This window comes from Pituophis catenifer, unplaced genomic scaffold, assembly GCF_029215685.1.
Source record: "Pituophis catenifer annectens isolate HBS135680 unplaced genomic scaffold, rPitCat1.0.hap2 SCAF_6, whole genome shotgun sequence".
Taxonomy (NCBI): domain Eukaryota; kingdom Metazoa; phylum Chordata; class Lepidosauria; order Squamata; family Colubridae; genus Pituophis; species Pituophis catenifer.
In genome coordinates, this window is record NW_027256886.1 from 83,493,217 (window position 1) to 83,519,353 (window position 26,137).

General features: G+C 43.3%; 1 protein-coding gene across 1 annotated transcript in view; it reads left to right on the forward strand.

The window, feature by feature from the left end:
* Nucleotides 1–3,158: 3,158 nt before the first annotated feature.
* Nucleotides 3,159–26,137, forward strand: part of RASGEF1A (RasGEF domain family member 1A) — a 59,935-nt gene continuing 36,956 nt past the window's right edge. Inside the window, exons 1-2 of the mRNA XM_070945050.1 lie at nucleotides 3,159–3,204; nucleotides 18,499–18,678. Coding sequence (XP_070801151.1) covers nucleotides 3,178–3,204; nucleotides 18,499–18,678 — 207 coding nt within the window. The 5' untranslated portion in view covers nucleotides 3,159–3,177. The remainder of the gene's footprint in view (nucleotides 3,205–18,498; nucleotides 18,679–26,137) is intronic.

Sequence of the window (26,137 nt, forward strand, 5' to 3'; positions counted from 1 at the left end):
AAGCACGCCAAGAATTCAAACAGTGGAGGTGTCTAATTACATTCAAATATGTACGTTTAAAACTTCCCTGACACAGTGAATTTCACCGAGGCACAACAAACAACTGACAACTTTGACCTAAGGTTAAATTACTTAAATGTGACTAAGTAGTGATTACCAAATACCAATGACTCCAAATATCTTTCAGTGGCATTTCACGCCTGCCCAAATTTCAAATCAACAAGTTTTTGATGTAAGTATTTGGAGAAACTTCCAGCATACCTGAATCACCCACTAAATCAGAGGTCTTCAAACTTGACAGCTTTAAGACTTGTGGACTTCAATTCCCAGAATTCTCCAGCCAGCTGGCTGGAGAATTCTGGGAATAGAAGTCCACAAGTCTTAAAGCTGCCAAGTTTGAAGACCTCTGCAGTAAGTCTTTCCATCCTGCGCTACATTTCCCTAGGTGTAAATGCATGGAACCTAGTCCTCATTTCTAAATTAACACAGAGAGCTGAATTTCAGCTTCCTAACAATGAGAATAATTAACCAGTGGAACATCTTGCCACCAGAAGTTGTGGGCGCTCCATCACTGGAGGTTTTTAAGAAGAGACTAGACAGTCACTTATCTAAAATGGTATAGGTTCTCCTGTTTGAACAGGGGGCTGGACTAGAAGACCTCCAAGATCCCTTCCATCTCTATTCTATTCTATCTATTCTATGTTTCAGCATGCTCCATAATCCTCATTCCTTAAGAGGAGAACTACAGTTTTTAAACTTTTCTCCTTGAGTCAAAAGTTCAACACAGTTGAATGGGACCCTACCAGATAATCCTATGCATGTAATTGCAGGAATTCGGTATGTTTAATCTAGTGAAAAGAAGGACTAGGGGAGCCATAATAGCAGTGTTCCAATATTTGGGGGGCTGCCACAAAGATGAGAGGGGTCAACCTATTTTCCAAAGCACCGAAGGCAGGACAAGAAGCAATGGATGGAAACTAGTCAAGGAGAGAAGCAACCTAGAACTAAGGAGAGATTTTAGTTAAAACAATTAACCAGTGGAACAACTTGCCTCCAGAAGTTGTGGATGTTCCAACACTGGAGATTTTTAAGAAGAGATTGGACAGCCATCCATCTGAAATCATATAGGATTTCCTGCTTGAGCAAAAGGTTGGACTAGAAGACCTCCAAGGTCCCTTCCGACTCTGTTACAAATAGTTCTCAACTTAACTTCATTTAGTGACTGTTCAAAGTTACAATGGCACTGAAAAAAGTCAGATCACCTTTTGCAATCTTCTGACAGGCCAAGTCAAGGGGGAAGGCCAGATTCACTGAACAATCGTGTTACTAACTAAACAATTATTTATTTATTTATTTATTTTTATTTATTTGTCAAACACGTATAAGATAACAGATATAAGTGTAAACATAATTATAAGTACATGAAAAGGATATGAATAAAACATTAGGACAGGGACGGTAGGCACGCTGGTGCGCTTATGCACGCCCCTTACAGACCTCTTAGGAAGGGGGTGAGGTCAACAGTAGACAGTCTAAGGTTAAAGTTTTGGGGATTTGTTTGGGGATGAAACCACAGAGTCAGATAGTGCATTCCAGGCCTTGTCCACTCTGTTGCTGAAGTCGTATTTTCTGCAATCGAGTTTGGAGCGGTTTACCTTGAGTTTGTATCTATTGTGTGCTTGTGTATTATTGCGGTTGAAGCTGAAGTAGTCATTGATAGGAAGAACATTGTGGCAGATAATTTTATGTACTATGCTTAGGTCAGACTGAAGTCGGCGTAGTTCTAAGTTGTCTAAGCCCAAAATTTCAAGCCTGGTGACATAAGGTATTCTGTTGTGAGCAGATGAGGGGAACAATTGCAACAATTCACTTCACAACAGTGGTCATAAAATGGGTCAAAACTCACTTAACAAATGTTTCATTGAACTCAAGGATAAAAGTGAAACATTGTACTATAAAATCTGGGCAAAATTCTATGAATGGTTAGATAAAAGGAGGAGAGCCGAGACAAATGTGTAGTGTTAGACTAGAATTATATACGTTATTATAGATAAATAAGTATGTGAATTGTATAGATAGGTATACAAGGTATATAAGAGCCTTGGTGGCGCAGCAGACTAAAGCACTGTTAAGTAACACCAGCTGCCTGCAATTACTGCAAATTCAAATCTCACCAGGCTCAAGGTTGACTCAGCCTTCCATCCTTTCGAGGTAGGTAAAATGAGGACCCGGTTTGTGGGGGCAATAAGCTGACTTTGTATAAAAAAGAACACCGCTTGGGGAGGCCCGAAAGCCCTGCTAAGCAGGTATATTCAAAAGTATGAAGGCTATTGCTTAACGCAATGTAAGACGCCCTGAGTCTCCGGAAAAGGGCGGCATATAAATCGAACCAATAAATAAATAAATAAATAAATAAATAAACAAATAAATAAATATGTAGGTATAGATATGTATAATTGTATAGGAATAATGTATAAATTACTATTATTATACTATGTTTAAATAACGTATCAGGTGTAAGGAATATATTATTATATTATCATTAGTATATTATGTATTAGTTTAAAGTGTTGGAAGATGCTTGGGACCAATGATGTCATATCTATGTCTAGTGTTTTTAATTTTGAACTACTAATTAAAAACTTTAAAAAAAAAACACAAATGTTTCATTTAGCAACCTATAAATGTTGGGCCCCATGGTGGTCATAAGTCAAGGAGTAGCTGTATTTTCTGTTATTGTAACTTCCAGGCAACTGGCTCCTTTTTGTTCCTTGCCACCCGGTCCTGGGCTTTCTGAGCTACCAAAAACTGAAGGAAAGACACCGAACAGGAGTGCAAGGAATCCCGATCCATTTGTTTCCAAAAAGCTAGAGGGGCCCTATCCCCCCCGCCACTTCAATTTCCAAGGCTGGCACAAAAGACAGATGGGGTCAACCAGCTCTCCTTTTGAATCCGACATACCTCCGGCTCAGCCAACAGTGGGTTGAGGCAGCTGCTGACGTCAGAGCTAGTCTGGAAATGGGATGCTTGCAAGCTTTGTTATTTTAGATCTGAGCTGGCGGGAAGAGTTGCTGGACGGAGAGCACTGCTCTCTCTTTCTCTCTCATTCCCTACTCCTCTCAGGCTGAAACTACAATGCTGGGCTAACAGGGGTTATATACCTGCCAGAAAACCTATATGTACATACTCCAGAAAGCCATGAGGGTAAGAAAGATTTTGTTTTTTCTCCTTCTTATCGCTTTTTCTTCCTTCCTTTCTTCCTTTTTCGCTCCCTTTGCAAGGGCGAGCCGCTAATATTTGAAAACTCTCTTAAAGAAAAGTTGAATGGGGGGGGGAAATTGATTGATCTCCAGTCTACTCTAGGCAACTTTTTAAAAGTCAGGCGTGGGAATATTTTTAGCGGTTCTGGCTACCGTAGGAGAAGAACGTAGTAACTCAAATGTTAAACAGAGCTTGAAGTTTTTCCTTTCTTTTGCCATCCAAGCGAGTTGTTTCGTTGCTGCTTCAAACTGCCCTTTCTGGTTTGGCTTAAGCAGTTGGGCTGCCGTTGGGTAAATAAACATAATAACAGGAGCTTTTTCAATCCTTTGGAGACAGTGAAAATACACACGCCTTTGAACAGTTTGATTTAGAAATAGGAGAGCTGCAGCAGCTGCATTCTTGGGTCTCTCTTGACAGCAAAGACAGACATAACAACAAGTGCAAGGGACTTTTTAGCTTCCATGCGGGAAGGTGTGCAAACATTTTTTTGACTCAAAAGATTCTTAGCGTGCCAGAGGTTCTTTCACGCAAATGCTTGCTAACTTGTAACTGGAGGCTGTGTTTTGGGTGCATTTTTGCTCTGTTTCCTGAAAAATAGCTCGCCTACCACTGCAGACGGATGTTGTTCATTTGGGCACTTTTCCAAAGTTCGCTGCTTAATTTGTGGAGAGATCATCACAAGGCAATATTTGCCCCCGCGCTGTCGTGAATCGGCCAATGAAAAGGAGCTAGACAATCTACCGTTCTCAACTTTTCTCTCTCAAGGTTGCCTCTCCCAAATGTGGGGGAACAATTGCAAGCTCCTGGGGGCAAGGAGGTCTTGGTTCATTAACCCAAGAACATAGAAAAACAAAAGGAGCAGCTCACTTTTCTGGTAACTTTTTGAAGCCACCGACTTCATGCCTCAAGTGGCTCAAAAGGAATTCAAAAGCTGCCAGTGAATTGAGAATTGAACATTTCAAAGCAATTGAAACCAAGCTGGCAGGAATAGCCAACACTCCAGAAGATAGGCTTAAGATACAGAAAGATCTTGACAGACTTGAACACTGGGCACTATCTGACAAAATGAAATTCAATGGTGAAAAAAAGTAAGATTCTACATTTAGGCAAGAAAAACAAAATGCACAGTAAAGTATTGATGGTACCAGTGGTGTGTTTCAAATTTTTTTTACTGCTGGTTCTGGTAGTATGCTTGGTGGGCATGGCATGGCTTGGTGGGTGTGGCAGGGGAAGGATGCTGTAAAATCTCCATTCCCATCTCACTTTAGCGGAAGGTTACTGCAAAATCCCCATTTCCTTCCGATCGGTTGGGACTTGGGAGGCAGAGAATAGATGGGGGCGGGGCTAGTCAGAATTTTTACTACCAGTTCTCCAAACTACTCAAAATATCTGTTACCGGTTCTCCAGAACTGGTCAGAACTTGCTGAAACCCACCTGTGGGTGGTACCTTGCTCAATAGTAGTAACTGTGAGAGGGATCTTGGAGTCCTAGTGGACAACCATTTAAATATGAGCCAGCAGCATGCAGCAGCTGCCAAAAAAGCCAACATAGTTCTAGGCTGCATAAACAGAGAGATGGAATCAAGAACACATGAAGTGTTAATTCCACTTTATAATGCCTTGGTAAGGCCACAATTGGAATACTGCATCCACTTTTGGTCGCCACGATGTAAAAAAGATGTTGAGACTCTAGAAAGGGAAGAGCAACAAAGAGGATTAGAAGACTAGAGGCTAAAACACATGAAGAACGGTTGCACGAACTGGATATGTCTAGTTTAATGAAAAGAAGGACTAGGGGAGACATGATAGCAGTGTTCCAATATCTCAGGGGCTGCCAAAAAGAAGAGGAAGCGAAGCTATTCTCCAGAGGGCAGGACAAGAAGCAATGGGTGGAAACTAATCAAGGAGAGAAGCAACTTAAAACTAAGGAGAAATTTCCTGACAGTTAGAACAATTCATCAGTGGAACAACTTGCCTCCAGAAGTTGTGAATGCACCAACACAGGAAGTTTTTAAGAAGATGTTTTAAGAATGTTCTTAAGTTGTGGGTGCTCCCTTGTTTCCATCCATTGCTTCTTGTTCTACCTTGTGCTTTGGAGAATAGGTTGACCCCTCCCCCCTTCTTTGTGTGGCAATCCCTTACCTGTTGGAAGACTGCATTGCCAGACCCATCTAATCAGAAATTATCCCTGTGGTTTTGCCTTCCACTGAAAATCGAGAGGGTTGCTAAGCAGTTAGATTCCTGCCTATGAGATATATGCATATGCTCAGAGCAAACCACAGGTGACTGTTTCCTAGTCACAGGGACACAAGTTGGCACATTGGCTGGTAAACGACACTTAGGAGTTGTCACAGGTGCTGAGCAACGTGTGCCAGTTTCATCCCAGGAGACGTTGTCAAAGAAAGCCTTGGACGGTTGCCAGAGATTAAACAACGGATGGCAGTTAACAACAGTTCTCTTTTTGTCTTTTGAGATCCTACGTGGAAGGGAGATCACAAAAGTTGAACCTGTGTAGGAAGCAAACTAATCTTGCCCATTCAAAGTTGCTGAGCAGAATCCTTCATGTCTATGTTCTTCATCTCACTGATAACAGCAACTCTGGGCAACTTACAACGTATTCAAAAAGTAAAAGTAAAAAAAAAATATTACAAAGCAATTAAAATTCAATAGGTTAAATCAAAAATTAAACATTACAAGGATCGGTCCTTCACACCAGAGGTGGGTTTCAGCAGGTTCTGACCAGTTCTAGAGAACTGGTAGTGGAAATTTTGAGTAATTCGGAGAACCGGTAGTAAAAATTCTGACTGGCCCTGCCCCCATCTATTCTCTGCCTCCCAAGTCCCAGCTGATCGGGAGGAAATGGGGATTTTGTAGTAACTTTCTCCTGGATTGGGGAGGGAATGGAGATTTTACAGTATCCTTCCCCTGGAGTGGGGTAGGAATGGAGATTTTATGGTATCCTTCCCCTGGAGGGGGGAGGGAATGGAGATTTTACAGTATCCTTCCCCTGGAGTTGGGTGGGAATGGAGTTTTTACAGTATCCTTCCCCTGCCACACCCACCAAGCCATGCCCACAGAACCGGTAGTAAAAAATTTGAAACCCACCACTGTTTCACACATAATATAGAATAGAATAACAGAGTTGGAAGGGACCTTGAAGGTCTTCTAGTCCAACCCCCTGCTTAGGCAGGAAACCCTACACCACTTCAGACAAATTGTTATCCAGCATCTTCTTTAAAAAGTCCAGTGTTGGAGCATTCACAACTTCTGGAGGCAAGTCGTTCCACTGATTAATTGTTCTAGCTCTGAGGACAATTGATTAATATGGAGAGCATTAAGAATGATCCTGGGATATTCACAAGATATTTTGTAGAGTTGTCATTTCAGAAATATTTGGGTTTCTGTTACATTTGCAGAAAGTGACAATGATTAAGATAAAATGTATCAATATCAGGATGAGAATTGTGCAAGTATTCTTAATAGTCTAGAGAGGTTTGTGTATCTCCATTGTGTGCCTACAGGGTGGCAGGTTGGGAGTTTCCCCTTCTCTGGCCCTACATTTGTTATTTATATGTTGGCTAAATGTATATTCTTGCTTTCCTTCAGGAGCTCATGGCTCCTCCGATTTTACTCACAACCACAACCCTGTAAAGTAGGCTAGGATGAGAAAGATTGCCTGGTCCACAGAACAGGACTATAAATATAAATATAAATATACAGCCCCCCCCCAAAAAAAATATGGCATGGCTGCATCCGTGAAGTTATTCAAACTCCTGGATGGCTTAAGGCATATCTTAAGAGCCGTGGTGGCACAGTGGTTAGAATGTAGTACTGCAGGCTACTTCTGTTAACTGCCGGCTGCCTGCAGTTCAGCAGTTCGAATCTCACCAGGCTCAAGGTTGACTCAGCCTTCCATCCTTCTGAGGTGGGTAAAATGAGGATCCAGAGTGTTGGGGGCACTATGCTGACTCTGGAAACTGCTTAGAGAGGGCTGTAAAGCACTGTGAAGTGCTTTATAAGTCTAAGGGCCATTGCTATTGCTATTGACTCAGCCAGTAAAATGACGACCCAGATGGTTGGGGGTAATAGGCTGACTCTCTAAACCACTTAGAGAGGGCTGTAAAGCACTGTGAAGTGGTATATAAGGAGGTATACAGGAGTGTTGGTGGTGCAGCAGACTAAAGTGCTGTTAAGTAGCACTTAGTTGCCAGCTGCCTGCAATTACTGCGAGTTCAAATTCACCAGGCTCAAGATTGACTCAGCCTTCCATCCTTTCGAGGTAGGTAAAATAAGGACCCGGATTGTGGGGGCAATAAGCTGACTTTGTATAAAAAAGAACACTGCTTAGGAGGGGCTGAAAGCCCTACTAAGCAGGTATATACAAAAAGTATGAAGGCTATTGCTTAACACATTGTAAGCCACCCTGAATCTCCGGAGAAGGGCAGCATATAAATCGAACCAATGAATGAATGAATGAATGAATGAATGAATGAATGAATGAATGAATGAATGTCTAAGGGCCGTTGCTATTGCTATTGACTCAGCCTTCCATCCTTCCAAGGTTAGTAAAAAAAACGACCCAGATGGTTGGGGGGCAATAGGCTGACTCTATAACCTGCTTAGAGAGGGCTGTGAAGCACTGTGAAGCAGTATATAAGTCTAAGGGCTAAGTCTAAGTGCTATTGCTATCTTGATAAGTTCCTGCTGGAGCAGATCCAAGATCCATTTTGCCTTTTGTTTTCAACAATAGCCAGCCAGGTAATTTTGCTTCTGGGAAACTTAATGGCTGTGGAAGGGAGAGCTCTTCCTGTGTGGTCTCTCTGACATCAGCCTCTTCTCTAGAAGAGTTGTTGCCCTGAGCTGTCAGAGCTTAGAGCCTCTTAAAGGCTCGTCTTTGTCAGACTCCACGGGTAGTGAAAACCTTGCAGCTGTCAAACCTGCAAGGGTTTGACAGGAACAGGAAAACGTCACAACAAGCTCAAAGCGATAGGAAAATGTTAACCAGCTCAAATCAAAATGAAGAGTTGTAGGAGAGTCAATATATGGTGGGCGGGAGGGATCAAAATTCCCCGCCCGGTTCAAAACAGTCCCTTCCAGTTGCCCAGGAAGTCAAGAATCAATAAGGGAAAATGGAATGGAGAAATACATATGAGAGTAGAAAATAGAATCATAGGGATGGAAGGGACCCCGGAGGTCTGCTAGTCTATCCCAACCCCTGCTAAAGAATTTAGCTGTGAACATTGATATGGTAAAGTTATACTGCAATTCTATCTGTGCCTGCTGAGGAATAATTATAATTGAGATCAGGAAATACTATTCTCAATATGGACATATGTTGAGTTCATGACCAAACAGCTCACCCTGTAGGAGTTGTCAGTGGTGGAATTCAACTTAATTTAACAACCGGTTCTCTGCCCTAATGATTTCTTCCAACAACCAGTTTGCCAAACTGTTCAGAAAGTTAACAACCAGTTCTCCCAAAGTGGTGTGAACTGGCTGAATCCCACCATTGGGGGTTGTCCATTTTAGACACTTTCTTCAGATACTTGGTTTTATCCAATATTTCAAATGTTGAACTTGACTTCCTTTTTCACTGGCCTAATTCTGTGATTTCAGTTACACACGGTATTCTGCTGTGAATGATATTCAGGCATTGCTACATTTGTTGAGTTCCACATAGCATGTTTTTGTCGCTTTGGGTGAATGAGAATGAGCCTCTAGTTTTCAGAATCAGGATAGAGCTGGAAGGGACCTTGGAGGTCTTCTAGTCCAGCCCCCTGCACAAGGAGGAAACCCCAAACTAGGGGTGAAATGCTCCCAGTTTGGACCGGATCCCCTGATCCGGTAGCGATGGCAGCGGGTGGTTCAGAGAACCAGTAGCAAAAATCCCTGCCCCCCCTCCCATGCCCAACTGAGCCGCGCAATCATCAGAGGCTTTTTTTTTTTTACTTTTAAAAGCATTTTTTCTACAACCTCTTCAGCCGAAGAGGTTGTAGAAAAAAATGCTTTTAAAAGAAAACAAAAGCCTCTGACGATCACAGCTGAAAAAATGCTTTTAAAAGAAAACAAAAGCCTCTGACGATCACAGCTGAGCAGCGCGATCGTCAAAGGCTTTTTATTTTTACTTTTAAAAGCAATGCTTTCAAAAGTAAAAAAAAAAGATTGCGCACCATAGCTGATCACACCCCCTCGCATGCTGTTCTACTTACCGCGTGCCTCCTTTTGGCATGCACTGTGCACGCACACCTCACATTTGGTACGTGGTGCGCACTGCTCATGCGCAACCAGTGAACCGGTAGTAAACCGGTTCAGATTTCACCACTGCCCTAGACTATTTATTTTATTTTATTTTATTTTATTTATTTTATTCATTTATTTATTTTTATATGCCGCCCTTCTTCGGAGACTCAGGGTGGCTTACAATGCGTTAAGCAATTGCCTTCATACTTTTGGATATTTTATACAAAGTCAGTTTATTGCCCCCACAAACCGGGTCCTCATTTTACCCACCTTAGAAAGGATGGAAGGCTGAGTCGACTTTGAGCCTGGTGAGAATTGAACTCGCAGTAATTGCAGGCAGCTGGATGTTAAATGCTGCCTTAGTAGGAGGCATTTAACGATCCCAGTGAAATGGCTGTCCAGTCTCTTCTTGAAAAATCTCCCATGATGGAGCTCCCACAACTCCAGGATTGAAGCTATTCCATTGATTATTTGTTCTCACTGTTAGAAAATTTCTCCTTAGTTCTAGCTTGGATCTCTCTTTAATGATCTTCCACCCATTACTTCTGGTCCTCCCCTCGGGTTCTTTAGAGAAGAAGTCAGTCACCTCTTCTCTGTGACAGCCCCTCCTGTAATGGGAGACCGCTATCATATTGTTGAAGACGGATGACACTTTTGTGAAACTGCGTGGCAAGGTTAGGATTGATAAAAGGGTTCCTTCATAGATGTATGTGAAGGTGGACAATGTAGAAAGTGGCAGACCACTTTATGCATTGTCTATCTTCACATGCTCCTAAGTTGAAGGGTCCTTGGTGTTCTCTGAGCTTGGTTGTTTTCTTGAAGACATTTCATTATCAAACTAGGTAAAATCATCAGGTCCAAATTAGATAACATCATCAGGTTCTAATACTGATGATGTTTATTTATTTATTTATTATTTATTAGTCCAATTTATAGGCCGCCCTTCTTCGTAGACTCAGGGCAGCTTACAATGCATTATAGCAATAGCCTGCACACTTTTTTGTATATACATGCTTATTAGGGCTTTCGGGGGCCCCTAAGCAGTGTTGTTCTATACAAAGTTGGCTTATTGCCCCCACAATCCGGGTCCTCAATTTACCTACCTCAAAAGGATGGAAGGCTGAGTCAACCTTGAGCCTGGTGAGATTTGAACTCGCACTAATTGCAGGCAGCTGGCAGCTAAGTGCTAGCACTTAACAGCACTTTAGTCCGCTGGACCACTGAGGCTCTTGACATGTTACCTAGTTGGGTAATGAAATGTCAAGCAAGCTCAGAGAGCACTAAGGACTTCACAGTCCTCCTCCTCCTCCTTCTCCTCCTCCTCATTTCTGCAAACCCCATTCCCTTTTAGCATTGATGATGTTACCAAGTTGGGCCATGAAACTTCTGCAAGAAAACAACCAAGCTCAGAGAGCACCAAGGACCTCTCATTTCAACCCTTAACACAGTTTCGCATGCGTGTCATCCCTACCAGAACAGAGATAGAAGGTTTTCCTCCATTCCAAAATCTATAATATGCCGCCAGATCAGAAGTGGTATTCAGCCGGTTCACACCGGTTCGCCCGAACTGGTATTGGAAATCATGCCATCCTATTTAGGCACCTTTTTGAGGCCAGGCGCATGCGCAGAAGGCACGCACATGAGCAAAGCACATGCGCGGAAGGCCAGGTGTATGTGCGGAAGGCAGGAGAACGCACAAACCTGGCGCACGCATGCACGAAGCAAGCGTGCACACACGTGGCAAAATGGTAGTAACGTAATGTGAAACCCACCGCTGATCCAGATTAATTGCCTGTATATCTTAGCAGCCCACCAGAAATCTCAGCCCTGAACCTGAAATGGACAAAGTGAACTCCCAAGCAAAATCAAGCTATCTTCCAGCAGACTCCCACTTCTCAAGCTATCCTGTGTGTTCCCCAAACAATGCCTTGTGACTAAATTTATGAAATGCCACTGAAAATTACTGCAGAAGCACTTTGGCGTACAATCACCCCGTCTCATTCCTCAATTAGATTTTCTTTAGCGGCTGTACATTCTGTCTTCAAATTCCAGTTCTCGTGACTCACTCCCAAACATTTGAATGGCAAACTTTGGACTGAACTGCGGGAAGAATGCTTCTGTTTACTATTAGGAACATTTCTTGTCCTAATTTGTAAATAGCCATGCAGAATTTGTTGGACAAGATGTACAAGTTCTATTTTTAACCGTTTTGAGGAGAAACAGTTGAAAAACTGTTTAACTGTTTCTTTCCTTTTTTTTTTTTTAATGTCATCTCTTAGTATCAGCACTGAGGGCTGAGTGAACAGATTTGACAAATTCTCAAATCATTAGATAAATATTAAGGGTGGTTTTGGAAGAAGCTACCTTAAAAGGGAAGAGGAGCTTGGAGTTACCGCTTTACACAGCAAAGTATCTCCAGCACATGTTGTATGTCTGTACTCATTCCACATTCTACATGTAGTATTTCTGCTTTGAGTTTGGCATTTTTTTTCCTCCTCCTTCTCCATAAGTGAATACAGACTCCAAAAGAAAGGAAAGGAAAGGAAAGGAAAGGAAAGGAAAGGAAAGGAAAGGAAAGGAAAGGAAAGGAAAGGAAAGGAAAGGAAAGGAAAGGAAAGGAAAGGAAAGGAAAGGAAAGGAAAGGAAAGGAAGTACATGGAGAAAGGAAAGGAAAGGAAAGGAAAGAAGGAAAGGAAAGAAGGAAAGGAAAGAGGGAGGGAAGGGAGGGAGGGTGGAGATAGAAGGAAAGGAGAAAGGAAAGGAAAGGAGAGAAAGAGAGAGAGAGAGAGGTTTTATCTGCTTTGTTTAAAATGGAAGAATTGCAAGAAATTATGGCTGACACCATGATTGGGTGTCTGCTACTATCAGAGGAGACGTTTAATATCGCGCAGAGCTAAAATAAATGAAAGCCATCTCGGAATTGAGTTTAACCCATGGTGATTTATAGGGACACTTCCGTTCTGTTTTCTTCGGATTATATGAAAACGGTTTGGCACTGTTTTCTTCTGACCTTCCAATTTATCCTACAGCCTATATTTCCAAAATAGACTCCCTACTAAAATGCTCACCAGGGTCGGTCTTGTTTAGCGTCCTTGATCAGTGACTCAAAGCTAGATGTTCCTATCTATATGGGCAGGTGCGAGATAATGCTGCAACATGTTTCAAAACAGTCAGTAGGAGCTGCAGTTGCAAGAAACGTAAATCCTAACTTTAAAAAAAGCCTATAGGAGAATGGAAATGGTTACCGAGGCTTATCCAAATTAGTTTAATAAAAGGAGGCTGTAAAAGTCCCTAACAAGGACTGGCTGAAGTGCTAAACTATCAGAAGTCAGAACATTTTTCTCCTACTACTGGCTATAAAAGAGCAATGTAATAATAAGGATAGCTACGCAGAAGAAGCGGGTTTAGGAAATGGTGGATTCAGGCAATGAAGTGATTGGGAGAGGAATGAAAAGTTTCCATACTAGTAGTTGTAATAGATAGTAGAATGCCACTAAGAATAACAGAGTCGGAAGGGACCTTGGAGGTCTTCTAGTCCAATCCCCTGCCCAAGCAAGAGACCTTATACCAGGGGTCTGCAACCTTAAACACTCAAAGAGCCATTTGGACCCATTTCCCACAGAAAAGAAAACATCGGGAGCCACAAAACCCTTCCTGTCCCTGACTATTTCTTGAGTGGCCGCAAAACTAGCATATGTAGTTGAATTAAATATTCTGTTTTCTTCCTGAAACTTTTCTTTTCTTGGATTTATCCATGATTGGCCTACCGGGGGTTGAAAAGCTCAATAAATCGCGTGCCGGTTGAGTGTCACACATTGGCAGTTGTGATGCATATTTTGAGTGACAGGGAGCCACAGCAGAGGGGTGAAAGAGCCACATGCGGCTCCAGAGCCACAGGTTGCTGACCTCTGCCCTATTCTATTCCAGACAAGTGGCTGTCAAGTCTCTTCTTAAACACTTCCAGTGATGGAGCACCCACAACTTCTGAAAGCTGGCCTAGAATATTAACTTTCTTGGGGGGTGGGGGGTAGGAAGTGACGTTTTTGTGTCTATCATGGTGAAATACAGTACATGTTCTTCGGTGGAGTTAGGAAATTAAATTCGGCTAGGTAGTGTCACTTTGCTAAGCTTTAAATGCTCAGCTGGGTCAAACCTGGTTAAGACTTGGACAGACAAGAATATCCCAGGGCTGTGAGTTAGATGGGGAAGTTGCAGGGGTGAAATGCTACCGGTTCAGACCAGTTCTGCCGAACTGGCAGCAATAGTGGCACGAGGCTCCACCCACTCAGTTGTCATTACTTCCTGGTTTTAACCAGAAAGTAACCTGTTTTTTTCCCTCTGCGTGTGCGCAGAAGGGGTTGCATATATGCAAAGGGGCCAAGTGCGCGCGCGGCACGTGCCCTCCCGAACGGGTTGGGAAGGTAAGTAGATTTCACCCCTGCTTTGAACAGTCACTAAATGAACTGTCGTAAGTTGAGAACCACTTGTATTTGTGGAGAATGGAAGAATTATCCTGGAACAAAGGAAGGAAGCTGATTTCACCAGAGCAGTTTCTGATATATTCCCTTAGCGCCTCCATAACGTACATCTTAGTAACCTTGAAATCTCAGAATTAGTAAACACAAGCTATTGAGAAACCATGTGGAGGAGGGCTTGACTCAAATTGCTTTGACATCTGCGTGTAGTAGTAACAATCGTTTTCTTTTTAAAAAGCCATGGCAACTTGCCTTTTTCTCGCCTCTGTTCCGTTTCGCTTCGACAATGCCGATATTTATAGTTGTTGCACAGTGGAATAAAGACACTTGGGGAAAAGAATAGGACCAACAGACTGGGTTGCAAAAATCTGGGTGACCACGGATGGAACCAAAGAGTTATGGGGAACCATAGCGGAGGGGGAGGGGGGCGGAGAACAGATCTCTGCTGTTGGTTCAGCAGTGTGGGTGTGCTGTCGTCCATGAACAAGCAGAAACATGCAAGGCAGTCTGAACTAAGTGTTATTATTTCAGGCTTATGTCTCAGTTGCATCTCGCTGGCTTCTGATCAGTTTACAAGAATCATTATGTGTTCCTGCATGTTTTTTCCCTCCATAGTAGCTAGTTTCTGCTAAATTGGCTTTGGCAATGAAGCTGGCCCCAACTGGCCCTTTGGTTAGCAGCAAGCCAGAAGTGGCAATTACAGTTTGATCTTTTCTAGAGGGGATCATAGGGGACGCGGTGGCTCAGCGGCTAAGACGCTGATGAGAAAGGTCGGCAGTTTGGCGGTTCAAATCCCTAGCGCCGCGTAATGGAGTGAGCTACCGTTACTTGTCCCAGCTTCTGCCAATTTAGCAGTTCATAAGCACATAAAAAATGCAAGTAGAAAAGTAGGGACCACCTTTGGTGGGAAGGTAACAGCGTTCTGTGCACCTTCGGCATTTAGTCATGCCGGTCAGATGACCACGGAAACGTCTTCGGAAAGCGCTGGTTCTTTGGCTTTGAAATGGCGATGAGCACCGCCCCCTAGAATCACGAACGATTAGCATACATGTGCGAGGGGAACCTTTACCTTTACCTTTTAGAGTGGATCATAACTCTTAAGGAAAGATCCTTGCCAGGTCTCGAATCGGTGAAACAAAATTTATTTATTTATTTTATTTATTTTACAGAATTTATATGCCGCCCTTCTCCCGAAGGACTCAGGGTGGCGAACACAGATTAAAAACATACAATAATAAAAACCCACTAAAACCAGATTAAGATAATAAATAATAATAACCCATGGATCAGAATCAGCCCATTATTTGGAATAACCAAGTCTTCAGGCCTTGACGGAAGGAGCGGAGATCCGGGGCTGTCCGGAGCTCGGTGGGTAGTTCGTTCCAGAGGGTATGGGCACCCATGGAGAACGCCCTACCCCTGGGCATCGCCAGACGGCATTGCCTGGTCGATGGTACCCTGAGGAGAGCAACCCTATGGGAGCGGACAGAACGGTGGGAAGCAGGCAGGAGATGGTCCTGCAAATACCCCGGACCTAAGCCATGTAGGGCTTTATACATCAATACCAGCACCTTGAAGCAGATCCGGAGGACCACCGGTAGCATTGATACGAAGCATTGACATACCAAATAGACATTCCAAATTAGTTGCCTTTGAACATCCAAATTGGATGCCTTTGAACAGGGATGGGTGCTCCATCACTGGAGGCTTTCAAAAAGATACTGGACAACTATTTGTCTGAAATGGTATAGAGTCTCCTGCCTGAGCAGGGGGTTGGACTAGAAGACCTCCAAGTTCCCTTCCTGCTCTATGTTCTATCTTTCCAACCAGTTGAGATTGATCATAACTGAGCAAAAAAAAAAAAGCATCTTCTTCCATGTCAATCTAGGATAATTTGTTTGGAATGGTATAGCATCTCCTAATTGAGCAGGGGGTTGGACTAGAAGACCTCCAAGGTCCCTTCCAACTATGTTATTCAGTTATTTATGTAATTTAACCAAGCATTGAACAAGGCCTAGGAAGTAAAGGTCCTTGAAATTATTTCTCAAATTATACTCACTGTTAAAAAGTTTTTATGCATATTGGTTTCAAGCCATTCTGTTCTTTCGGCTCTTAAATTGTATTTTATCAGTTTTTAACTCACATGAGAGCTTTTTAAAAATAGGTTTAGACTTATTTTTTTTATTTTTATTTTTATTTTATATCCAATTTATATACCGCCCTTCTCCCTGAGGACTCAGGGCGGTGTACAGCCGAATAAAAACATAAATTACAAACATTAAAATAGTATTAAAAGGATATATATAAATTTGGCCCCGTAATTTAAAAACAATAACAAACCAATTTAAAACATTTTTAAAAGTTAAGCCAGCCCGGCTTGCTGAAAAAAGAAGGTTTTAAGGGCACGGAGGAAGGCACCAATTGCAATGAACGATTGCAATTAATATGTCCTATCCTAATGAAATGAAAAGAATGTAGTGTGCATTAACAAATGTCTTGATGATAACAAATTAAATGTACCATGTTAGGGTTGTTGATTTGCAATCCCTTTTTTTCTGGTTAAGGTGGTTGCTTTTTTTTTAACCCTTCAATTGTGAGACAAATCTTATCCTGCCAACCAAATAACAGCATAAGAGCCATGGTGGCACACTGGTTAGAACGCAGTATTGCAGGCTAATTCTGCCGACTGCAAGTAGTTTGATCCTGACCGGCTTAAGGTTGATTTAGCCTTCCATCCTTCCAAGGTGGGTAAAATGAGGACCCAGATTGTTGAGAGCAATATAACAATAGCAGTTAGACTTATCTACCGCTTCGCAGTGCTTTTACAGCCCTCTCTAAGCTGTTTACATAGCCAGCCTATTGCTCCTAACAATCTGGGTCCTCATTTTATCCACCTCAGAAGGATGGAAGGCTTGAATCAATAGCAATAGCAATAGCACTTAGACATATATATCCCTTCACAGTGCTTTAGAGCCCTAAGTGCAGGGGTGGGATTGAAAAATTTCAGCAACTGGTTCGCTGCCTGATTGTGGGGTGGGTGTGGCCATGGGGGTGTGGCTTACTCAGCCTCCTTCACCATGGGGGTGGGGGGCGTTTTCACCCTCCACAGGCTCTGGAGGCTTTCCTCGAGCCTCCAGGAGGGTAAAAATGGCCTCCCCTGAGCACCGGAGGCCTTCCGGAGGCTGGAAATGGGCCCATTTCCAGACTTCTGGTGCTTCCGGTAGACCCATTTTTGCCCTCCCAGAGCCTCCATGCATGCCTGCACTTACCTGGCATCCAAAACAGGCCGCGTGGAGACTCCTGGGAGGAGAGGGGCAGGGTGGCCGGGGTCAGCCAGTCCTTGGAACAACCAGTTCGGCGAACCAGATTAAAATTAACATCCGAACCGAATCGCCCGAACTGGTCCAAATCGGCTGAATCCCACCCCTGCCTACATGGTTTATAGAGTCAGCCTACTGCCCCCCAACAATCAATTTTACTGACCTCGGAAGGATGGAAGGCTGAGTCAACAGCAATAGCACTTAGACTTGTATACCGCTTCACAGTACTCAGTACTCTCTAATCTTTGCGTTGTTTGCAGAGTCAGCCTCTTGCCCCCAACAATCTGGCTCCTCATTTTACTGACCTCGGAAGGATGGAAGGCTGAGTCAACCTTGACCCAGTCAGGATTGAATTCCTGGAGTGAGCAGTGAGTTCGCTTGCAATACTGGCATTCCAACCACTATGCCATCCAACCACTGTGCCATCCAAACTCTGATGCTGAGTGCTATAAAGCACCATGACGTGGTATCTAAGTCTAAGGGCCATTGCTAAGTGCGAGGAGCCTGCCCTTAATCAAATCACAAGGAAAGGCTTGTGAGGCCCAGCCTTCCAGATGCATCATCTGAAAATACTTTCCGTAATGGTAACTTGCAGGAGGAGTGCATGGTTTGCTTCTATGTCCTTAGTCATGCACAGGGGTGGGCTTAAAATTTTTTATCAAGGGGTTCTCTGCCCAGTTGCTGGGTGGGCATGGACATTGTGTGCGTGGCCTAGTCAGCCTCCTGCACCATGGTGGGAGGGGGGTGTTCGTCCTCCCTGGGCTCTGGAGGCATTCTTTGAGCCTCTGGGAGGGTGAAAATGGCCTCCCCAGGCTCCGGAGGCACTCCTGAACTTCCGGTAGGCCCGTTTTTTTGCCCTCCCCGAGCCTCTGCACATGCCCTGCACTTACCTGCATCCAAAATGGGCCACGTAGGGACTCCTGGGAGGGAGGGGCAGGGGGCAGGGCGGGGCCAGCCAGGAGTGGGATTTGTGGGTTCTCCGAACTGCACAGAATGTTAGCTAGAGGTTTTCCCAAACCCCTGCACATCCCCAGCAGCCCATCCCTGGTCATACACCAGTCCATTGCTTCCAAAGGAATAAGCCAACCTTGATGGTGCATAAGAATAAGTGATCATGCCTTCCTAACAGAGACAGGACCCAAAAATTCTGGGACATTCATGATGCTTCCAAGTCCTTCATGTTGCTTCCTCTCCTTTTTACAGGAAACTATGCCACAGACACCGATATTTTCCAGCATGCTCGGGACAGGATGTAGAGGACAGGTGCAACCAGAATCAGGCGAGAGGAATGGTGATCCTATTTATCAGGATGGGAATCTCATTTCTGGATCCCTGGAGGTCCTCATCCAGCATCTGGTTCCCACCATGGATTACTATCCAGATGTAAGTAGACGGTTTATAATGGCACTCATCTTTTTGCTAGATTCAAGCGTTGACAATACAGGTAGTCCTCGATTTATGGCTGCTCAACGTTTCTGTCGCTGAGACGTCTGTTCAGTGCGATTTCTCCGGTTTTACAACCTTTCTTGCGGCAGTTGTTAAGCGAATCACTGTCGTTGCTAAATTCGGAAAAACGTGTTGTTAAGCGAATCTGGCTTCCCCAGTGACTTTGCGTTGTTGGAAGGTCATCAAAGGGGATTGATTATGTGACCGTCATAAATATGAGTCTGTTGCCAAGCGCCTGAATTTTGATCACACGATGCTGCAACGTTCATAATTGTCAAAAATGGTCGTAAGTCACTTTTTTCAGTGCCGTTGTAACTTTCAATGTTCACTAAACGAACTGTTGTAAGTCGAGGTCTACCTGTATTACGGACTTTTGCAAGTGCAGTAAGTATTTTTTTTATTTTTGTCAAGAGCTCCAGAAATAATTAAAAAACAATTCCTTCCTTAGTCCTGGAGTTGTTTATAGGCAGCAACAACTTCCTGCTTTGGGAGAGGATATGATAGACATAAAGTGGTATTTCCTGAAGAAATCTTGCAAGGACAGAGTTGGCATAAGAAAGCCAAACAGCAATCTGGATGAACGCTGGTGGCACAGTGGTTAGACTGCAGTATTGCAGGCTAATTCTGCTCACTGCCAGGAGTTCAATCCTGACCGGCTCAAGATTGGAGCCGTGGTGGCGCAGTGGTTAGAATGCAGTATTGCAGGAAAACTCTGCCCACTGCCAGCAGTTCAATTCTGACTGGCTCAAAGTTGACTCAGACTTCCATCCTTCCGAGGTCGGTAAAATGAGGACCCAGATTGTTGGGGGCAAGATGGCTGACTCTGTAAACCCCTCAGAGAGGGCTGTAAAAGCACTGTGAAGCGGTATATAAGTCTAAGTGCTATTGTTATTGCTATTAGCTTTATTCCTCTCCTGTAGGTCTTTCTATATAGTGACCCTATTTCCTTTCTTGTAAACGGTGATCCTTTATTTCAAAAAGTTGTCCTTTCGATTCATTCGTTCATTCGTTTGTTCACTCACTCACTCATTCATTTATAAAGAGCCATGGTGGCGCAGTGGTTAGAATGTGGTACTGCAGGCAGATTCTGCCCACTGCCAGCAGTTCGATTCTGACCGGCTCAAAGTTGACTCAGCCTTCTGAAGTGGGTAAAATGAAGACCCAGATTGTTGGGGGCCAAGAGGCTGAGTCTGTAAACCCCTCAGAGAGGGCTGTGAAGCACTGTGAAACGGTATGTAAAACTAAGTGCTAATGCTATTCTCAGCATCTTCAGCTGTCATTCATCGCATCATGCTAATGAAATAATATAAAACACAGCTGATCTTGGAAAGTAAAGCAGGATCAGATCTGGTTAGTAACTGAATGGGATATGTCAAGAAAATCCAAATGTTGTCTGCTAGACTGGAAAACTATAAAACAATTCTGGAAGATGTTAATCGCATGTCACCTCTATCTATATTTTTGCCAAGAAAAATGCATGGGCATGTTGCAATCCACAGGAAACGACCTTTGGTTCAAGAAGACCTTCCTTTAACAGACACACACACACACACACACACACACACACACACACACACTTGTTGTACACAAATATACTTGTTCAGTAGATACTATTTTCTCTTTGGAAATAAGATCTTATTAAAATGTTGGAGATTATAAATTTTTGATGCTTGGGATATTGGGAGGATGGATGGATGGATGGATGGATGGATGGATGGATGGATGGATGGATCAAAGGACAAACAGATAAGGAGATAGATGGATGACAGTCAGATAGAATAAAAGGTATTTTTCTTCCATGCAGTATTTTTAAATGAAACAAGATTTTTATTTTCCCATTCAGACTTAAATCAAAACTGCACATGTCTTCATATGTGATACTTATAGTATCAAGCACTGCCATTTATTTATTTATTTATTTATTTATTTATTTATTTATAAATAAATAAATAAATAAATAAATAAATAAATAAATAAATAAATAAACATTACAACATTGGAGGAGGAAGGTGTGTTGGATACATTGGCTCAATTTGGCTGCCTTTAGAAAGAAAGAAAGGAAGGAAGAAGGAGGCAGGGAGGGAAGGAAGGAAGGAAGGAAGAAAAAAGAAAAGAAAAGAAAGAAAAGAAAGGAAAGGAAAAGAAAAGAAAAAAAAGAAAAGAAAAGAAAAGAAAAGAAAAGAAAAGAAAAGAAAAGAAAAGAAAAGAAAAGAAAAGAAATTCACTTGGAGTACCCTTTTTTTCTCCTGCCATGCTGGCGAGAAAAAAAAACTGCCGGCTCTCCAGGAAAATCCATTTGCATACAAGAGCTTGTTTGGCACCCAGGGAAATGTGGGTCCTCACCCGAGGACAATGAAGCTCCGTGTCTGGAATTTAAGAATGGAATGTACTGAACTCCAACTCTTGGTGCCTGACCATTGCAAGCAACTCTTTCTCCAAACGCTCAAACAAATAAACGATTCCAGATCCACCAGCATAAACTGAAGGGCACAATATGCTGGGTTGTTTTTGGTTTTTTTCCCCCCTTCCTCTTCCCCAGAAGATATTTCTATATTCCTGCTCCTTAACTAGCAGTTACTATTTTAGTCTCTCTTCTCCTCGCTCTTTCACCCTCTCGATCTTCCCTCCTTTAATTTATCACGTCTCTTAGCAACAAGTTTAGGCACTGGAGGAATTCGCCTCATTCTTTCCTATTTTGAGCACCCTGAAGCCTTCTTTTGTTCCGTTTCCAACTCATTCCAAAGGATTTTCTTTTGTTTTTGTTTCTGTTTTCCTTTGGCCCCAAATTTGTGTAATCTTCTGACAAACTACTCACAGTTCAGTCTGGGAGTTCAAGGTTTTCTATTCCTTTGGCTCATTTTTAAAATCACAACTGATATACAACACTGCCAGAGTTGGACTTTACCTTCCATCTATGGTGTCCTTCTTTGTGGATGGTAGCCGTTGGTTCAGAGGAGGTCACTGTTTGAGGCACGTGGGGCTTAAATCAAAAGAATGGAAGATACGGTCAATGTTATTGTGTAAAACTTCTAAAGCAAATCAACCCCGACTGTCCTTTGGAAAGACGGAGCCTGAAGCTGAAGTTCGAATAGTTTGGCCAACAAATGAGAAGACTTCTTGGAGAAGAAGACCCTGATGTTGGGAAAGATGGAAGGCGAAAGGAGAAGGGGGCACAGAAGGATGAGATGGTTAGATGGTGTCATTGACATGATGGACATGGGTTTGGGTCAGTGGTGGAATTCAATTTTTTTTTATTACTGGTTCTGTGGGCGTGGCTTGGTGGGCATGGCAGGGGAAGGATATTGCAAAATCTCCATTCCCTCACCACTCCTGGGAAAAGGATATTGCAAAATCTCCATTCCCACCCCACTCTGGGGCTAGCCGAAGGTGATATTTGCCGGTTCTCCAAACTACTCAAAATTTCTGCTACCGGTTCTCCCGAACCTGTCAGTAGCTACTGAATAGCACCCCTGGTTTGGGTGGACTCCGGAAGAGGACCTCTTGGGAGGACAGGGAAGCTGGCATGCTATGGTCCATGGAGTCATGAAGAGTCAGACATGACTTAGCGACTGAACAACGAAAGCAACAAAACATAATGATAGAATTCTTAGTAAACCATGGGAATACAGAGTGTTCTGATCCCGTCCCACACACGCACCCCCACAGACAGCCCGGAGTTAATAAGCCATACAACAAAATCTTTGAAGATAAAGCTGGCAGCAACCCAGTGGCTAGCTGCCAATTCAGACTCACACAAAACAAAGATTAGACTGCAAGCATTCCGATAAAGCAGGCAAAGTTTCAACAATACAAGGATTAGTCCAAATGCAGTCCGATAAGGCATGCAGGAGTCAAGAGCCTTGATAGTACAGGGGTTTAGTGCACCCTGTTATTAACACAGCTGCCTGCAATTTCTGCTGGTTCGAATCTCTCCAAGGCTCAAGGTTGACTCAGCCTTCCATCCTTTCTAAGGTAGGTGAAATGAGGACCCAGTTTGTGGGGGCAATAAGCTGACTTTGTATAAAATATACAAAAGAATGAAGGCTATTGCTTAACGCATTGTAAGCCGCCCTGAGTCTCCGGAGAAGGGCGGCATATAAATCAAATTTTAAAAAAAAAAAAGTAACACAGAGATCATGGATTATTTCTAGTTTTTGCTCGTCACAAACTGAACCGGCCACCACACCCACATTTATACCCTGTGGGGTGTGGTCCAGTGTCTCAGCTAATCTCTGGCACGCCTTCCCCTCTGCTGCACACGCTTCTCCCTGAGCCTCTGCCGAGGGTCCAGCCAGCACTTATCTACTTCGTCGCTGTCCACCTGTGGTTGCGGGGACGTGCTTGGCTCTGAGCCTATCTTTTGGCCTTCGGTGTCCTCCGGAGGCATTGCCAGAGAGGAGGATCCGGGAGAGGGAGGCCTTGCCAACTCCTCACTCTCAGAGTCTGCATCTGTCGATAGCCCAGGCTCAGGCAACGGAGCCACAACACAGAGCAAGACAGTTAAGAGACAAAACAGAGACATTACAGATTGCTGAATTTGGGTTTGAAAGCATGAAAAGTAACATTTCAATCAACCCTGAATCTTCTTTGGAAGGACAGATCCTGAAGCTGAAGTTCAAATACCTCGGCCACCTAATGAGAAGACTCCTTGGAAAAAGACCCTGATGTTGGGAAAGATGGGAGATGAAAGGAGAAGGGGACAGCACAGGATGACATGGTTAGATGATGTCATCAACATGAGGAACATGAATTTGGGCAATCTCCAGAAGACAGTGGAGGACAAGGGAGCCTGGCATGTTGTGGTCCATGGGTCATGACTTAGAGACTGAACAATAACAACAACAACAAAATTCCTATGAAGCAGTTCCTTGCCTAAGATGTTTATTGTAAGGTTTGACAATGTCAACCTTCTGTTGTAGTGTCTGCCTTCTGTAATAGCACCCCTACCACCTGCAGATTCAGACAAGTTTGGTCTTGTGGCCCACCAGCTGCCAGAGGAGCTGGTGACAGACTCAGACAATGAGGAGGTTGAGGAAGAACTTGGGCCAGTTTTGGAGTCTGGGGAAGGCTCTGTTGGATGCTCTGTGTCGGATGTTAGAGCCAGGACCATCCTACCTTTCTCAGCCACCAGAGAGGCAGCTGCCTTTGGAGGATGATATGAGTGAGAAGGAAGAACAGCTGGGGCTTGTTCCAGATGCACATATGTGCAGAGCTGTTAGGAGAGGAGGACAGTGGAGGACAAGGAGTCAACTCGGGAAGTAAGGCACATGTGGATGCTGAATGGCCCCTCCCTGGCTGGGGAATAAATAGAAGGAAAGGGGAGTGGTGGTTGTAGGAGACAACAGTTCGTATTTCTGGAGATTTTGCTCATTGTGTTTGGTGTCATAAAGACTGCTTGCGAGAACTTAATTTTGGCTGGGCGCTCACGGCCTTGCAATTATCGCAAGGAACTGATAAGGTCTGTTACTGCAGTTAACTCCTTGAAGGACTCTTGCCTGGACTTTTCAGTGTGTGAATGCCATTAATTCATAAGAGGTAAATAAAGAGGAGTTTTTTTGTGACAAGGAGTCTGTTTCTTGTTTCTGCTAAGGCTGGGTCAGAACACTTGGTCTTGCTGTATTTTCAATGAGTCTGGAAATCCTAGGATTTTTCTTTCCTCAGGTGACGTGTGCTCACCTGGATTGGATTATGTTTAGTCCATTTATGGTGCTCGCTTGTTCTGTCCTCACAATCACCTTTGATTCTTCGGAGATGCAAGTTGCCATGGCGTTGTTTGTAAACTGTACGCTGTCAATAGTTCCCATTGAACTGGGCAGCCTCGGAACTCTAATAAAGGAATAAGCCTTTCTAGTGATTACACAAATCGGCATGTTGGTGTTTTAAAAAAACAACAACTTCGGCTGGTGGAACCAGTGCTGTGGTTACAGCATTGGACTTTAGAGAAGATCAGAGTCTGTCTTTGATCACAGTCCTCCATGGATGACTTGGGCCTGTTTCTCAGCCTGGGAAGGAAGAGACACTCTATGGATGGTGTCTTGAATCCCAGAGGAAAAAGTGGGATGTGAATGCAATAATAAATAAACTATATGCATGCAGTTAAATAAGTCTCGTTCTCTTGCTCATTTAATTCAACAGTAGAGTCCTTCATATCTCAAGACTTAAAATGGACACCTAAAATCAAAAACATCATCAAAAAAACACAAGAAAGAATGTTCTTTCTGCACCAACTTAGAAAGATTAAACTGCCCAAATAGCTGCTGATTCAGTTCTACAGAGGAAGTATTAAGTCTGTCATCTGCACCTCTATAACTCTCTGGTTTGGCTCTGCAACCCAACAAGACAGACACAGACTTCAACAGATAATTAGAACTGCAGAAAAAACAATGGCTACCAACCTGCCTTCCATTGAGGACCTGTATACTGCACGAGTCAAAAAGAGGGCTGTGAAAATATCTGCAGACCCCTCGCATCCTGGACGTAAATTATTTCAACTCTTACTCTCCAAATAACTATAGGGCATTGGACACCAGAACAACTAAACACAAGGACATTTTTTTCCCCTGAATGCCATCACTCTGCTAAACAATTAATTCCCACAACACTGTCAAATTATTTACTAACAGACTATTACTATTATTCTCCTCATCCTTCCTATTACCTATCTCCTCCCACTTATGACTATAACCATGTTGCTTGTATCTTTACGATTTATATTGTTTTATTTGTTTCCTATATGATTTGATTGCTTATTAGTATCCTATGACTATCACTAAGTGTCTTATGATTCTTGATGAATATATTTTATTTTTTCTTTATGTACACTGAGAGCTTATGCACCAAAGACAAATTCCTTGTGTGTCCAATCACACTTGGCCAATAAAGAATTCTATTCTATTCTATTCTATTCTATTCTATTCTATTCTATTCTATTCTATTCTATTCTATTCTATTCTATTCTATTCTATTCTATTCTATTCTATTCTATTCTGAAGCGACCCTTCATCTAGAACCTGATGTACAGTCCAGCAAAGTTGAGTCTAATCCCTTTGGTTTAGATCAGTGATCCTCAACCTTTCTGACTTGGGGGAGGGGGCAGAGTGGATGGTTTCCTGCAAGTGGCAGACAGGCACCCCCCCTCCCCCAAGCACACCCAGCTCCATTTGTTGAGTGGCGGGCGCAAAAAGAAAGCTTTGCACTTGAGTGCAACCACCCATTGCTCGCACAAGGGGAGCTTTGCACATGCATGCAGTCACCCATTGTTTGTGTGGCCTGCTTCCAAATGGGCCGTGACCTGGTAGTGGGCCACGACCCAGTGGTTGGGGACTCCCAGTCTAGATCCCTGCACTAACCCGAGTTGGAGTGTGAAGGCCTCAATAGATGCTTCCATTTCTAGGTT